Genomic DNA, 17,019 nt, shown 5'->3' with positions numbered 1-17,019 from the left:
CTCTTGTGCCATCTCTACCTACTGATATTGGCCACTTAGAAAACTGCACTGAGGAGGACTCTGAGGGCACATCAGGGCTCTGTGGAAAGAGTATCATGATCACCTAGTAATGTCTGCCATGGTCACAGGAGTGGGGGGTGGTGGTACGTGTGCCAGGCCTTTGCCGGCTCTGATTTAGCTCAAACTTCCATTCCCAACCCAGTCTTGGTCCCAAGACAGGACCCCCAAGGCATTTCATTCCCGTTTGGGGCAGTTATTACTGAGCCTTCCTTCTTCTGTACTAAAATTGGCCTCCCTGAAATTTCTTTCAACGGTCCCAGTTCCGACCTGTGGAGTGACCGAATGAAGCTGGCCCTTTTTCCAGAAGTCCCTTGTGTGTTTGAAGGGCAGGAAAATGTCTTTCCTTTCCTCTCCCAGGCCTTCTCTGTACCAGTCTCAATGCCCCTGTTAACCCTCTTTCATACAGCAGGTCCCAGAGAGTGAGCGCAGGGATGTCCTAGTCAGAAGGCGCTTTGGAGGCCACGTGTTCTGTCTCACTTGCTAATGAGAAGGAAATGCAGGCCCAGAGGTCACAGCAGGTCCTGGGACCCCATGGTGGTTTCATGGCAGGACTGACCTAGTGCAGGGAGGTCTGCCCCTGATTTTCTCAGCTCTCATGATCCAAGAGGCAAACTCTCAGTTGGGGAACGCTCACAGGTGGGCATGGGAGGAGTCCCAGGTGTGTGGGCCATGGGCATGGGTGGCCTGGCTGGCCCTGGCTCCTGTCCTTTGCCTGCCCTCCTTCCCCCGCTGTGTGTACAGAGGAGCCTCAAGGAGCCTGTCGTCCCATCCCTAGGCCTGCTTCTCCTTCCAGATGTAGAACTCCTTGGACACCCGCTGGGAAGCAGCAATCCGAGGAAGCAGCAAAGCCACTCTGTCCCTGTCTCCGGGGCTTCGGAAATAAACAGCACCTTTTTTTTTTTTTTGAGATGGAGTCTTGCTCTGTCACCAGGCTGGAGCGCAGTGATGCGATCTCGGCTCACTGCAACCTCCGCCTCCTGGATTCAGGCACTTCTCCTGTCTCAGCCTCCTAAGTAGCTGGGATCACAGGCACCCGCCACCACACCCAGCTAATTTTTGTATTTTTAGTAGAGGTGGGGTTTCACCATGTTGGGCAAGATGGTCTCAATCTCCTGACCTCATGATCCGCCCACCCCGGCCTCCTAAAGTGCTGGGATGACAGACATAAGCCACTGTGCATGGTCTAATGTTTCATTTCATTTCATTTCTCTTTTTTTTTTTTGAGATGGATTTTCACTCCTGTTGCCCAGGCTGGAGTGCACCACGCCCAGCCAATAAGCAGCATTTTACTCCCCACTTTACCTGACTCCTTCCAGGGTTTGTCACCTTTCCAGTCTCTGACCCCAGTGGGTGGGAGTCTGTCCTCTAGGCTGGAGGAGCTGAGATCCGAGTCACTGTCACTGTCGCTGGAAACCACTGGAAGAGACAGACCACAGCACAGGGGGTCACCCAACAAGCCCCTGCCTGCAGGCATGGACGGAGGGGCCAGGGCAGAGGCCTCCTCAGCTCATGACCACGTGGCGTAGCAGCTCGGCTGGCCCTTTCACTTTGGGCAGAAGAAATAATGGCCTGGGGATGGGAGGACACGCATTTCTGCTGGCCAAAGAGGGGAGTCCTGGTGTGAGGAGGCTGGGACTTGGGCTCAGCGTGAGCAGCAGAGAAGAGTTCACCTGTTGGCCAGCCATCTCCACATGCCACCCCCTGTTCCAGTTCCTCTGGTGGAACCAGAACCCACTTGCCGTGGCGGAGGCCAATTATCACCGTGGTGCAGGTGTAACAGCTCTGAGGCCTCCACTCGGTGAGACAATAGGCCCAAGAACAACAGCTCTGAGGCCTCCACTCAGGGAGACAATAGGCCCAAGGCAATGCTCTGCAGGGATGCGGGGACAGTCAGAGCTGACCCTTAGGGAGAATTCCAGGCACTTTCCATAGACACATTCACTGAAGTTTCAGAACAACTCTGTGAGGTAGGAAACAGCATTACCCCCATTTCACTGGCAAGAAAACGGGGGCATGTGCCCAAGTTGTAAGTGGAAGAGCCGGATTCTCAACCCGGCAGGCTGGCTCCGCGGCCCCCGCTCACAACCCTCTGATTTCACTGCAAGAATTGAACTGGGAGCCAGCAGGCCCGGGCTCTCATCCCAGTTCATCCAGTAACGCACAGTGGGGTCTCGCAAATGCGGAAGGGAACCAGACGGATGGGGCTGGAATCCCAGCAAGGGGAGGTGAGGATGTTGTCACAGTGAACACCCACCGTGGGAGAAACTGTCTTTTCTCGACTAAATGGAAACCGTATTTGGCTGGGTAATCAACAGTGAGAGTCATAATACAGGATATAGCTACCCTTTAAACATTCTATTTTAATTTTAAACACAGAAATGTACATCCATTCGCCAATCTTTCGATGCCAGGCTTGGGTGCTTCTGCGAGATTGGCTCACACAGTCTGTCAGATATAAACTGCACCCGTAGTGCATTGCCTGCGACCCCAGGTGCAGTTTCTCTGAATTGCAGCGGGACCCACAGACCCTGGCCAAGCGGGACAACTGCAGAATCCTTTTTCCATTTCTTCCTCTTGGTTTTCACAGTTGTCCTGTCCACCCCTAATTCCATAGATTTTTATAAAGCAAGTTGCTTCCATCAAGACTTTCCAGGGCTGGGTGTGGTGGCTCATGCCTGTAATCTCAGCACTTTGGGAGGGCAAGGCGGGTGGATCACTTGAGGTCAGGAGCTCAAGACCAGGCTGGCCAACATAATGAAACCCCATCTCTATTAAAAATACAAAAATAAGCTTGGCGTTGTGACGGGCACCTGTACTCCCAGCTACTCGGGAGGCTGAGGCAGGAGAATCAGTTGAACCTGTGAGGCGGAGGTTGCAGTGAGCTGAGATCGTGCCACTGCACTCCAGCCTGGGCAACAGAGCGAGACTCTGTCTCAAAAAAGAAAAAAAAAATAAAGACTTTCCAAAGTCTCAGTTTTCATGAAACAATTCTGTCTCTTTTCTGCCTCTTTCCATCAATTCGTGTAACATTTAATTAAGTGATATCATTGCAATACTGAGTACAACAGCACAGAAAGGCCTGGATCAAGGGTAACCAGCTCTCACAGGCGAGAAACTCAGCAGATGGGGCAGGAGTCAGGGGTGCCTGTCAGGGTTTTCCTTGGGGAATGCAAAACGCTGGTGGTTACGGAGAAAGGTTAGGGCGGGTTGAGCTCTTATGCCAGGCACTGTGCTGGGCCCTTAGTGGGCATCATCTTCCAAACAACCGTGAGGCATGGTACCCGCTGGTGGGAGGTAAGACTGGAAACAAAATCCATCTATACTGAGGTGCCTAGCACACTTCATTTGATCCACTGAGCCCTTTCTGGAGCAGCGTGTAGGGAAGAATTCAGAGACCGCACTGAAGCTTAGTGGGAGGAAGTGCCTGGTCAGTTATGAAAATCCACTGTGGGCGCTGGGGTGGGGAAACAGTAGCTGCCATGTAGATCCAGAGGCTTCTGGAAAAGCCTTCATGGCTTCAGCCTATGTCACCTTTCAGCTAAGGGAGTCACAGGTCTTGGAACAAGCAACCAGAGGCTGGAGCTGGCTGCCATGAACACCCGGGAGACTCTCAACCCTGTGCACCCCCAGCAGAGCGGCCAGCACACAGTGGGTGCGCCTCCAGCAGACTGGCCAGCACACAGTGGGTTCACCCCCAGCAGAGAGGCCAGCAAACAGTAGGTTCACCCCCAGCAGAGCGGCCAGCACACAGTAGGTTCACCCCCAGCAGAGAGGTCAGCACACAGTGGGCGCGCCCCCAGCAAAGCAGCCAGCACACAGGGGTGCACCCCCAGCGGAGCGGCCAGCACACAGTAGGTGCTTCATGAAGGTCAGGGGACTCGTGGTCTTGCCTCTTTTCTCCTCATGTCTTGCCAGTTTCACTCAAATGGTTCTTAAATCGGTCACTTCCTCACCAGTGTCACTGCCTTGTTTAACGCGAGGTGTCAGCTCCTCCAACCTGAACTCCTGTGACAGTGGCCCCACCAGGGCCCCACCTGCAGGCACTCCACTCCGTGTTCTCTGCACAGCCAGGGGATGCTCCAGCAAAAGCACAGATCCCAGCTTCACCCTCTTTAAAGGCTCCCCACGCCCCCAGGACCACACTGGGCTCCTGCCCTTTGTCTACTTTTCCACCTGCATCCCATGCCACCCACTGTCTCAACCCGGGTGCCTCCAGCCTCCTGCGGCTTGTGGCTCCTGCCACCACCTCCCACTGGGACTGACTTGCCTCTGCCCAGAATGCCCTGCCCACCCGTCTTCTCTTGGCTCAGAAAACTGCCTCCTCCAGGAAGCCCTCTGTCTCACCTGTGCCCTGGCTGGCTGAACGCCCTGTGCTCTCTACTACAACTGCACCAACCACTTTCTGCTCTGTTTGCGTGTCTGCTTCCCCTAGCAGGTTGTGAGGCTCCTTGAGGGCAGGGACCAAATTGCACATGCAAATGAGGCTGGTGTGGCTCTCCTCTCCGTAGACCCGACCTGTGCACTGGAGCAAGAGTGATGAGCATGGTCTATTCACAATAGCAAAGACTTGGAACCAACCTAAATGTCCATCAATGATAGGCTGGATTAAGAAAATGTGGCACATACACGCCATGGAATACTATGCAGCCATAAAAAATGATGAGTTCATGTCCTTTGTAGGGACATGGATGAAGCTGGAAACCATCATTCTCAGCAAACTATCACAAGGACAGAAAACCAAACACCACATGTTCTCATAGGTGGGAACTGAACAATGAGAACTCATGGACACAGGAAGGGGAACATCACACTCCAGGGCCTGTTGTGGGGTGGGGGGAAGGGGGAGGGACAGCATTAGGAGATATACCTAATGTAAATGACGAGTTAATGGGTGCAGCACACCAACATGGCACATGCATACAGATGTAACAAACCTGCACGTTGTGCACATGTACCCTAGAACTTAAAGCATAATGAAAAAAAAAAAAGAGTGATGAGCATGGGATCGGGCCTGGCCTCCCCTTCCTCCACCTGCTCAGACTCAGAGTCCTCCCCTCCCTCCATCTGCTCAGAGTCCTCCCCTTCCTCCACCTGCTCAGAGGCCTCCCGTTCCTCCATCTGCTCAGAGGCCTCCCGTTCCTCCATCTGCTCAGAATCAGAGGCCTCCCCTTCCTCCACCTGCTCAGACTCAGAGGCCTCCCCTTCCTCCACCTGCTCAGAGGCCTCCCCTTCCTCCACCTGCTCAGAATCAGAATCCTCCCCTTCCTCCACCTGCTCAGAGGCCTCCCCTTCCTCCACCTGCTCAGACTCAAAGGCCTCTCCTTCCTCCACCTGCTCAGAGTCCTCCCCTTCCTCCACCTGCTCAGACTCAGAGGCCTCCCCTTCCTCCATCTGCTCAGACTCAGAGGCCTCCCCTTCCTCCATCTGCTCAGAGGCCTCCCCTTCCTCCATCTGCTCAGACTCAGAGGCCTCCCCTTCCTCCATCTGCTCAGACTCAGAGGCCTCCCCTTCCTCCATCTGCTCAGAGTCCTCCCCTTCCTCCATCTGCTCAGACTCAGAGGCCTCCCCTTCCTCCACCTGCTCAGAGGCCTCCCCTTCCTCCATCTGCTCAGACTCAGAGGCCTTCCCTTCCTCCACCTGCTCAGAGTCCTCCCTTCCTCCATCTGCTCAGACTCAAGGCCTCCCCTTCCTCCACCTGCTCAGAGGCCTCCCCTTCCTCCATCTGCTCAGACTCAGAGGCCTCCCCTTCCTCCATCTGCTCAGACTCAGAGGCCTCCCCTTCCTCCATCTGCTCAGAGGCCTCCCCTTCCTCCATCTGCTCAGAGCCTCCCCTTCCTCCATCTGCTCAGACTCAGAGGCCTCCCCTTCCTCCACCTGCTCAGAGGCCTCCCCTTCCTCCATCTGCTCAGACTCAGAGGCCTCCCCTTCCTCCACCTGCTCAGAGACCTCCCCTTCCTCCATCTGCTCAGACCAGAGGCCTCCCCTTCCTCCACCTGCTCAGACTCAGAGGCCTCCCCTTCCTCCACCTGCTCAGAGACCTCCCCTCCTCCATCTGCTCAGACTCAGAGGCCTCCCCTTCCTCCACCTGCTCAGACTCAGAGGCCTCCCCTTCCTCCCCTGCTCAGAGACCTCCCCTTCCTCCATCTGCTCAGACTCAGAGGCCTCCCCTTCCTCCATCTGCTCAGACTCAGAGGCCTCCCCTTCCTCCACTGCTCAGAGCCTCCCCTTCCTCCATCTCTCAGACTCAGAGTCCTCCCCTTCCTCCACCTGCTCAGACTCAGAGGCCTCCCCTTCCTCCATCTGCTCAGACTCAGAGGCCTCCCCTTCCTCCATCTGCTCAGAGTCCTCCCCTTCCTCCATCTGCTCAGACTCAGAGGCCTCCCCTTCCTCCACCTGCTCAGAGGCCTCCCCTTCCTCCATCTGCTCAGACTCAGAGGCCTTCCCTTCCTCCACCTGCTCAGAGTCCTCCCCTTCCTCCATCTGCTCAGACTCAGAGGCCTCCCCTTCCTCCACCTGCTCAGAGCCTCCCTTCCTCCATCTGCTCAGACTCAGAGGCCTCCCCTTCCTCCATCTGCTCAGACTCAGAGGCTCCCCTTCCTCCATCTGCTCAGAGGCCTCCCCTTCCTCCATCTGCTCAGAGTCCTCCCCTTCTCCATCTGCTCAGAGACCTCCCCTTCCTCCACCTGCTCAGAGCCTCCCCTTCCTCCATCTGCTCAGACTCAGAGGCCTCCCCTTCCTCCACCTGCTCAGAGCCTCCCCTTCCTCCATCTGCTCAGACTCAGAGGCCTTCCCTTCCTCCACCTGCTCAGATCCTCCCCTTCCCCATCTGCAGACTCAGGGCTCCCCTTCCTCCACCTGCAGACCCCCTCCTCCATCGCTCAGACCAGAGGCCTCCCCTTCCTCCATCTGCTCAGACTCAGAGGCCTCCCCTCCTCCTCTGCTCAGAGGCCTCCCCTCCTCCATCTCTCAGAGTCCTCCCCTTCCTCCATCTGCTCAGACTCAGAGCCTCCCCTTCCCCACCTGCTCAGACCTCCCCTTCCTCCATCTGCTCAGACTCAGAGGCCTCCCTTCCTCACCTGCTCAGGACCTCCCCTTCCTCCATCTGCTCAGACTCAGAGGCCCCCTTCCTCCACCTGCTCAGACTCAGAGCCTCCCCTTCCTCACCTGCTCAGAGCCTCCCCTTCCTCCATCTGCTCAGACTCAGAGGCCTCCCCTTCCTCCACCTGCTCAGACTCAGAGGCCTCCCCCTTCCTCCACCTGCTCAGAGACCTCCCCTTCCTCCATCTGCTCAGACTCAGAGGCCTCCCCTTCCTCCATCTGCTCAGACTCAGAGGCCTCCCCTTCCTCCACCTGCTCAGAGCCTCCCTTCCCATCTGCTCAGACTCAGAGTCCTCCCCTTCCTCCACTGCTCAGACTCAGAGGCTCCCCTTCCTCCATCTGCTCAGACTCAGAGGCCTCCCCTTCCTCCATCTGCTCAGAGCCCCCCTTCCTCCATCTGCTCAGACTCAGAGGCCTCCCCTTCCTCCACCTGCTCAGAGGCCTCCCCTTCCTCCATCTGCTCAGACTCAGAGGCCTTCCCCTTCCTCCACCTGCTCAGAGTCCTCCCCTTCTTCTGCTCGACTCAGGCCTCACCTTCCTTCCACTGCTCAGACTCAGAGGCCTCCCCTTCCTCCATCTGCTCAGACTCAGAGGCCTCCCCTTCCTCCATCTGCTCAGAGGCCTCCCCTTCCTCCATCTGCTCAGAGTCCTCCCCTTCCTCCATCTGCTCAGACTCAGAGGCCTCCCTTCCTCCACCTGCTCAGAGGCCTCCCCTTCCTCCATCTGCTCAGACTCAGAGGCCTCCCCTTCCTCCACCTGCTCAGAGACCTCCCCTTCCTCCATCTGCTCAGACTCAGAGGCCTCCCCTTCCCTCCACCTGCTCAGACTCAGAGGCCTCCCCTTCCTCCACCTGCTCAGAGACCTCCCCTTCCTCCATCTGCTCAGACTCAGAGGCCTCCCCTTCCTCCACCTGCTCAGACTCAGAGGCCTCCCTTCCTCCACCTGCTCAGAGACCTCCCCTTCCTCCATCTGCTCAGACTCAGAGGCCTCCCCTTCCTCCATCTGCTCAGACTCAGAGGCCTCCCCTTCCTCCACCTGCTCAGACTCAGAGGCCTCCCCTTCCTCCATCTGCTCAGACTCAGAGTCCTCCCCTTCCTCCACCTGCTCAGACTCAGAGGCCTCCCCTTCCTCCATCTGCTCAGACTCAGAGGCCTCCCCTTCCTCCATCTGCTCAGAGTCCTCCCCTTCCTCCATCTGCTCAGACTCAGAGGCCTCCCCTTCCTCCACCTGCTCAGAGGCCTCCCCTTCCTCCATCTGCTCAGACTCAGAGCCTTCCCTTCCTCCACCTGCTCAGAGACCTCCTCTTCCTCCATCTGCTCAGACTCAGAGGCCTCCCCTTCCTCCACCTGCTCAGACTCAGAGGCCTCCCCTTCCTCCACCTGTTCAGAGTCCTCCCCTTCCTCCATCTGCTCAGACTCAGAGGCCTCCCCTTCCTCCACCTGCTCAGACTCAGAGGCCTCCCCTTCCTCCATCTGCTCAGACTCAGAGTCCTCCCCTTCCTCCACCTGCTCAGACTCAGAGGCCTCCCCTTCCTCCATCTGCTCAGAGACCTCCCCTTCCTCCACCTGCTCAGAGGCCTCCCCTTCCTCCATCTGCTCAGACTCAGAGGCCTCCCCTTCCTCCATCTGCTCAGAGGCTCTGCCTTTTTCTGTCCTGCTCTCCAGGAAGAGTTCTGCTCTGGCTCCTTGGACTTTTGTGATGGAGCAGCAAGAGGAGATGGGGATGGGGCATGGTTGGGGTCCGTGTGCCCTCTTCATGGTATTTGAGAAATACGAGGAAAACCTTCCTTATTTTGCAATTGTTTTTCGGGTCCTGGACTGAGCTGCTTTGATCATGAATCCACCAAGACTGGACCTCATGGGCGTCAGTTTTATAAGCATTTATGTAGTTTTGACTCACTGATTAGATGCCAACCTCATAGGTCCCATGAAAAAGGGATAGGAGGAAGCGGGAAGGAGCCAGGGATTCCTGCTGGGCTCCTGGAGCAAGTCATTCGCATGTTGCCCTTGGGGCAGCTACAGTGAACTTAGAGGCCTGTGGCTCCTACTTCCCGGGAGCAGGAGGTGTCCAGCAGGAGGACAGTCCTGCGGCGGGCGGGGTGGCTTGCCTCCACACCGGTTTCCGCCTCTCTCTGGCAGAGATGCTTATGGGAGATCTAGTCATGCTTCCTGACTTGGAATGTCCCATCTCCCCCACGGCTAATATGCAAAATCTACACAGTCTGGGGCTGGGGGTGGGCATGGGGCTCCGTGGTGTCACACACGCCAGCCTCCTTTGGTGCGAAGGGGCAGATGTCAAAGGACTCGGAAGGAGACGACGGGATAGGATTCTATCACACATGGTCACAGAGCTGGGCTGGGAGCAGGCGAAAACCGCAAGACAACCGTGAACCGTGCCGCGCCATGTCGTGAGGACGGCGTTTGTTATGAGTTGTGCATTTTATCCAAAACAGCAACCCTGGAGGTGGGGTTAGGGTCAGGGTGCCACCTGGCCTAGTCCCCATTTGGTGCCCATGTGCACAAGGATTAACAAAAAAAAGGTAGAAAATCCTCCCTGAATTACAGTCACTTGTTCTTCTTCTCCATTTATGACCCCAAAGGGCCACAGCCATGAAGCGGGGAAGAGCCTCAGGTGCCAACTGAGCTCACACAGGTGACACAGAGCAGGCGCCAGGACGCCGATGAGACAGACTCGTCTCGTTAGACACATTCTCCCTGGCTTGTTCTTCATCTCCGTTTATAGACCCCAAAGGGCCACAGCCGTGAAGAAGGGGAACAGCCTCTCCGTGGCTGCAGCCTCTCTGCTCACTGCGTCTGGGATTTCAAGCTGGGGCTTAGAGGTCTTTGTGGTACAGACCCAAATCTCATTTCTAATCCACTTTAATGAACACCACTCACAAGAAATAAACCAAAGGAAGCCAGCAGTGCCCGCACCGGCCTTGGCATTTACTGGCGGGGCGGAAGGGCACCGAGCAAACCCTGCTGAGGAGCCCCAGGCCCAGCACAAACGCGGCGTCCCCAGATGTTCCTGGCTTCCTCGGGCTGCGAAGGAAGCAGCCTTTTCTTCTTCCTCCCTCCACTGAAATGTCACCGAAAACCCAAACCTCGGCTAATCTGCCATTCGACTGCTGTTGACACCTTTCTCCCTGCATAGCAGCTGTGACTGTCAGTCTTCCAGGCTGTTAACAAAGCTTTCAGGCTCACCCGTCTTCTGGCCCTTGCTCTTCCATCCTCAACATAACACTCTGTGTGTCTGAAGGCTCATATCTTTTTTTCTCTTTAATTCCCCAAAGGCTGAGTCTGGGATGGCTCACCGATGGGCCCTGTATTCTGCCCACGCCTGATTTTTCAGATGGAAGATGCGAGTACACCAGGGAGATGGCCGTCCCAACAGCCTTTCGGAGGAAGGAGTATCATGGAGTCACCGGGCGCCGCCGAGAGGCAGGGGTGGGGGAGAAGCTCTCCCCCTGGGCCCCTCCACGGGGGCCTCAGCCACTTGCTGGGGACCTGGCATCCCTGAGGTTTCCCCACCGCAGCCCAGAAGGGCTGCCTGCTTGCCTGGTGCTCATCCTCAGCAGTGGCCAGCCCCAGCGCCAGCCGTGCCCACTTCTCTGGGGAGAGGCCAGCGTTTCTTTCCCCCTGCTCACTCTTGGCTGGATTTGCAATTTGACTGTCACCATGGAAACTCAGGGTTTTGGTACATGGAGCGGGGGGAAGAGCGTTTCCTTCTGGAAACTCTTGACTGCCTCAAAGGACATGGGTGGCAGCTGTCCTGTGGAGGGGCCTGGCCTGGGATGGTCCAGGGGAGAGGCGTCATGCTGGCCGTGTGGCCTCACAGCACTGCACTGGGGTGCGGGGGCCCTGCTTCCAGGCTCTGCTCAGCCACCACCTGGCTTCATGGCCCCAGCTCTCTCCAGGCTTCTCTATAAAAACATAGGGGCTGACCCGGGCACCCACTCTGGGTCTGAATCCTGGGATTCAACCTTGGGTCAGCCCAAGGTGCCCCTGGTGAGACAGCCCTGGTGCCCCTCCCTGGTCAGGGGTGGGGAGATGCTCCCGCTGGACCACACAGCATTGCCGCCCGGCACGAGGACAGCCAGCAGCCTGAGTTTGGGAGGCACTTGTGAGCTACGGCCACTCTGCTTGGAGGCTCCCAAAGCCCCCAGAAATTATGGGAATTATAGAGGAAGAGAGATATTTTCAGCAAACATTCTGCCAAGGCAAAGCAGATGGTGGAAAATTTTGCATACTAAAAACAAAAAACATTCTCTAATGTAAAGGAATGATGATAAGGCCCCCGGGAGTGCAGACACTCCCAGTTAGCCGTCTCCAGCCCACGAGGCAGGCGCAGCTGCAGAGACGCAGGGCTGTCCGTCCCTGCTGGGACAGGGGACGGCTGCTCCACCGGCACACAGGGCAGGGTCCGTGGCCTGAAGTCCACTGAGATGGCTCCCAAGGCTGGGGCTCCATCTTGGTGGCAGCAGGAGGGGAGCCTGGGGTGGGGGAGTCACCGGCTCTGAGACTTGGGTTGGTGTCCTGCCTCTGCCACTTCCCAGCAGTATGACTTTAGGCCAGTTTCCTACTTTTTATTTTTATTTTTTGTAAAGACATCATCTCTCTATTTGCCAGGGCTGGTCTCTAACTCCTGGGGTCAAACAATCCTCCCGCTCGGTCTCCCAAAGTGCTGAGATTACAGGTGTGAGTGCCCGGCCCTGGAGCCGTCCTTTTCCTCTCTGTGTGCTCAGGGGCTCACCTGTGGAAAGGGGGATGGGGACTGTCACCCCGGGTTGTCGTGAGGGTCAAAAGAAGTAATGCGGTCGGCATCTGGCCTGTGGTAGGTGCTTGACAGGCAAGAGATGTTACATGCAGAGGCATCTGGAACTCACGGGCCCACATCATGCAGCACAGGGCTGGCCCTGGGGTGCCCAGGCCAACCTCGCAGGTGGACTCACCCCTTTCGAGGGAGCGTGGATTCCCAAGCTGGGCTTTCTAGGACACCCAGGACCCAGGATACCTTCAGAAGCCATTCAGAGGCAGAGCTGGGATTTGAACCCAGGCCTTTCTATTGCCTGAAACATCGCTTTTCCACCTCACCGAGCACGCAGGATGCCCCAGGGTCCTGCCTGACCCTAACGGCTCTATCCCCTCAGAAATCCTCCCTCCAGGCGGCCAGTCCCCTCCCGGTCTCCCCACCGTGCTCTTCTGTGCCCTCTCTGGACCCTTTTCCTGTCACAGCAGAGGCTGCAGTGTGGGGGAGATCTCTAGTTCACCCTCAGCAGCTAGCGTTGAGCTCTGGTCCTGCCTTGGATGCTCCTGGGCAAACACCTTAATCTCTTTCAACCTCAGTCTTCCCATCTGTAAAATGGAGACAAAAATAACTACCAAGTAGGACAAACGGCTTTGCAAATTTAAAAGGCTACACAAGCCTATAAATATTTTTAAAAATTAGAATCTAATCCACCCCCTCCAGGAACCCATTCAAATCATTTCTCCACTGAAGTCTCAATCCTCATGGGCGAAATGCCAATGGGAAGCAGCAGGGAAGATGCAGCCTCCCTCCTCTCCCCACCCAGAGGCTGTCTGGCTTGCATTTCAGCTCTGACCAAGGCCTGCCTCGACTTCCTCAACAGATTCAGGCACCACTCGAGGGCAAGGCCATACCTAAAGGCACGTGTCTCTTCCCTCAGCCCCACTGCTGGGTTTTGGGCAAAGCGGTTACTCAGGAAATACTTGCTGACTGTTTTCCTGAAAATCCTCCCCAGGACAGGAAACTGCTCTGTACAAAGACAGCAGGCCGGCTGGGGTCAGCAAGGGGTGGGCCACAGAGGGAAAGGAGACCCCAGAGCCCCATCTGTCACCTCCATCTCCCCCGAAGAGCTGAGGTTTCCCCCAGGACAAGCGCTGGGCAAGCAGCCCTTCTGAGCCACGACGGAGGAATCTCAGGGATGCCAGGCACCTCTCCCAGCCTCCTCCAAAGGGACACTCAGGGGGATGCTTGGTGGCCTCAGCCTGGGCAAAAAACAGCTGAATAGGGAGGGGCTGTAGGAGGCTGCTTCCATGGCCATGGATGAGTGGGTCCTGGGGGAGAGTGCCCGGTTCACACAGCCTGCTCTTCTTCCAAACCCACCTCTGGCCGGAGTGCAGGGTTGGGGGAAACAAGCTCTTTCTTTGGTTTGGAAGCTCCCTGCAGGGTGAGGGTCTGGAAAGGGAGAACAGGGGCTTCGAGGCCTAGAGAGCCTGTCCTCTTAGGGAGGGGTCCACTGGCAGCCATAAGAGGCTCAGAGCCTGCCCCTCCCTCCCTCCCTCCCTCAGGGACCCCGGAGCCAGGAGATATGGGTGTGCTTCTGGCCCTTTGCTGGCTACCACCTGACCACCCCTGACAGCCACAGGACTACCTCAGAGGGCTGGAGAGGACGTGGTAGCTGGGGAGCCCTCCTTCCTTGGTCCCCCTTCCAGGCTGCCACGGAAAGGCCCCCGAGGACAGCCCCAGGCAGGGGAGCTGATGGGGCACAGACAGGGCTGGGAATCCAGGTCTGGGGAGTGGAGGAGGGTGTCCTGCGCTTGTTTATTCATTTACCATCGATTTTCATTCACTCCCTCCTTCAGGCCCAGAGACAGACAGGAGGCACCGGATAATGAAGACAAATCCTCAAATCAACAGAGATGTGGTCACCAGCATTGAAATCTCGTGGTCCCTGCACTCGCTTGAGGAGCTCCAGATAGAATGAAAGGTGGATGGGCGGAAGATGAGATCAGCTCCCTCCAGAGAGAACGCGAAGGACGGGGGACCGCTCAGGGAGAGGGGTAGTCAGAAAGGCTTCCTGGAAGAGCTGGAATTTAGGGATGGGCATAATTCAGATACAAAAGCTGAGGCTGGGGTGTGCCAGGCATCCTGGTCAGAGAACAGGAAAAGCAAAGGCCAGGCAGTGGACTCCTCTGGGGCCAGGACCGTCCTGCTGGCTCAGGAGAAAGGCTCCAGGCTCAGGCATGCAGGGACGTGGCCTGGTCTGGGTTGGGTGTGGTCTGTACTGTCAGGGACAGATGATGGCTTTTGCTTTATGAAAGAATGAAACACAGCAAGCCCATGGCCCCTGCCCACGACTTCGCTGGGGTGCGGGATGTGCTTTTGGGAGCATCCTGACTCCACCCTCTCTCTCCGGGTGTCTCTGGGCCTTCATTGCTCTTTCACCTCATCTCTTTGTGCCTCCCTTTTTTTTTCCTTTTTTTTATAGAGACAGGGTCTCGCTATGTTGTCCAGGCTGGTCTCGAACTCCTGGGCTCGAGTGATCCACCTGCCTCGGCCTCCGAAAGTGCTGGGATCACAGGCGTGAGCCACGGCACCCGGCCTCTTGCAGCTGTTTCTAAAATCTCCCTCTGCCTCTGAATTTCTTATCTTCATTTCCCTCCGTGTCTGTGTCTTTGTGTGTTCAGAGCCTTCTTGTTTCTTGGTTCGTCCTTCTGTCTATGCCAGCTCCTCTCACTCTCCAGGATCTGCCTCTCTGCATCTCTGGGCCTCCATCTCTGTCTCTCCCTCCCCAGGTCTCTCTGTCACATATCCTCAGGGCCCTGCTTTCTTGGCCTCTGGGTTTGTGCCTCAGTTTTCCCCACCTGGGCTGGAATCTCACTCCCTCAGGTCCATGGGGTCTGTGATCAGAGCTTGGGTACGGGGTGGGCTGCCTGCTTTGCCTGGATCTCCTGTCTATCCCAGGGGCAACCAAGGTAGGGAGGCCTGTCCGCCCCTTCCTGTGTGCAGGGCGGCCCTGCTGCCCGCTTCTGGACCACCAGCAGGAAATCAGCTCAGCCCCATGTGCAAGGCCAGGCTTCACCTGTGATGGACAGGTGGCCCTGGGAGAGAGCTGAGAGCTGAGGGGAGCCACGGCAGTTATATCCCAGGCCTTCACTGGCATCAGATGGGGCAGAGAGGCCCAGATTTATTCACTTCACTTAGTCTCTGAGACAGGTGAGTGGCTGGAGACGTATGTGCTTCACTGCACGAGGCAGAGCCTAGCATGGGCCAGGCACACACGGGAACTCTGCCCACCAAAAGGAAGCCAGAGGCTGGCCCTTGGGGGCTGGGCCCCACTGTCCCAGTTCAGCTAAGACAGGGGCAAGGGGCCCGCAGATGTCACCTTGCAGCTGGAATCAACCAATCAGCCAAGGTTGTCACTGGGTCTCGGGCAAATTAGAGGAGACAGCCATGCTCCTGACCTCCGTGACGTGGCTAATGAGGTCCTTCTGCTCTTGGAAATCCATCTCTAAGCCAGCGAGGAGGCCCACGACAGGCAGGTGGGCCGCTGGGGGAGGGGGTCGGGTGCAGCAGGTGAGGAAAGCAACAGCAGCTCATTCGTGCTCAGGACATCTGTTCTGGGAGAGGCCCCTCCATTCACGCCCATCATCACTGAGCTTGTGTCTGGCTTAACCAATGGCTCCAAAGGTCACAACAAATTCATGTGTGTGGGCTTCCGTTTCAAAACACTGCCATGTAAGACGCGGCCGGGCCTCTACTCCCCTGAGACTTAGGGAAAGGGCCGTTTCCTGACTGCTGCAGGTAGTTCTCTGCCTTTCCATGCTGAGACTACGGTGCAAACTATCTGACCTCTCCGTGACTTAGTTTCCTCTTCTGTAAAATGGGACAACAGTAGTGGCCCCATCACAGGTTGTTGGGGGATGACACGAAATAACAGAGATGCACAGCGCCCAGCACAGCCTGCAGTGAGCAACCATGTCATCTATGGCAGCTACGGCTGTTGCTGTCTTTATCGGACTCCTCGGCACTGAGGGCCAAAGCCCGTCCCTTTTACTGCACAGACAGATAGGCAGTGGTACCCAGGCCTCAGCTGACCCTGGCAGAATGGCAGCTGCCTGAGAAGACCAAGGCCGACTGTCAGCGCCTCTCCCAGCGGAACCCACGGCGGCCTCGGGCAGTTCAGCGTCACCCCCTCCCCTCGCCCTGCCTCAGCTGGGAGGGATGACATTCATTCCCCAAATGTCTGGCTGGACCAGAGCCACAGACACAACTGTCTATGACATTGTTTGATTGTTTATTTTCTTGACCCAAACAGCAGACCTGCACCAGCGAGATCTGAGTCAGCGGCTTCCAAGGTGCCACACGGGGCCTGCGGTGCTGTTCTTAGGTGGTTCAAAGACAACTCCCCCCTTCCTTGTCTCTAAACAGTCCTTTCCGGGGTGTGTGTGTGTGTGTGTGTGTTTGTGTGTGTGTGTGTGTGTGTGTGTGTGTTGGCTTCTATTAGCTTTTTATATTTCAAACATCCCAGGTACTTCCAGCTCCCTGGGACTACAGAATCCATGCAGGGAGGAAAATGAACGGAGACGGGGAAGGTGATAATTAAGCATAAGAGACCTTCCTGGGGCTAGGACTTGGGAAGGGAGCTTCAGTCAGTTCACGGCACTTAGTGAGCGCTTATCACAGCACAGTGGGGATGCTGGGTGGGTCTGACGGGATTTCATTTGGCAGCACGTGCCTGTGTGGCGCGTGTGCGTGTGTGCAGAGGGTGGGGACGACGCGGAAATGGGGCTGGGCTTTCCAGTAGAGGCTGATCTGAGAGCTGCCTTACCAGCCACTGCCTACCCCCTGCCTGGAATTCCTCCGTAAGTTTCATTCCTTTGGATTTAGACCTGTAAGACATGACCGCTGGGAGAGAACAGACTCTGTCCCAGCCCCTCATCCATTCTACTCACGGGGAAACCAACACCTAGAGAGGAAAAAGGGCTTCCAACGCCAAGACTGTCCAGCCCAGGAGCCCCCCAGAAAAACACCAGCCCTGTAGGGGCTGGGCCTGTAAAGCCCTGCTGATGAGGTCACGTTGGGCCACCTCCATGCTCACAGCAGCCACTAGGGGCA

General features: G+C 56.7%; 1 protein-coding gene across 1 annotated transcript in view; it reads right to left on the bottom strand.

The window, feature by feature from the left end:
* Positions 1 to 831: 831 nt before the first annotated feature.
* The window catches only part of LOC115831501 (rab effector Noc2-like), a 35,758-nt gene continuing 19,570 nt past the window's right edge, over positions 832 to 17,019 (bottom strand). Inside the window, exons 4-5 of the mRNA XM_030799805.1 lie at positions 1,358 to 1,476; positions 832 to 876 (exon numbers count right to left, since the gene is read on the bottom strand). Of these exons, the coding sequence (XP_030655665.1) occupies positions 832 to 876; positions 1,358 to 1,476 (164 nt within the window). The remainder of the gene's footprint in view (positions 877 to 1,357; positions 1,477 to 17,019) is intronic.

Source organism: Nomascus leucogenys, chromosome 19 (assembly GCF_006542625.1).
Source record: "Nomascus leucogenys isolate Asia chromosome 19, Asia_NLE_v1, whole genome shotgun sequence".
Taxonomy (NCBI): domain Eukaryota; kingdom Metazoa; phylum Chordata; class Mammalia; order Primates; family Hylobatidae; genus Nomascus; species Nomascus leucogenys.
The sequence above is the reverse complement of the archived record's forward strand: the minus strand, read 5'-3'. Positions and strand labels throughout refer to the sequence as shown.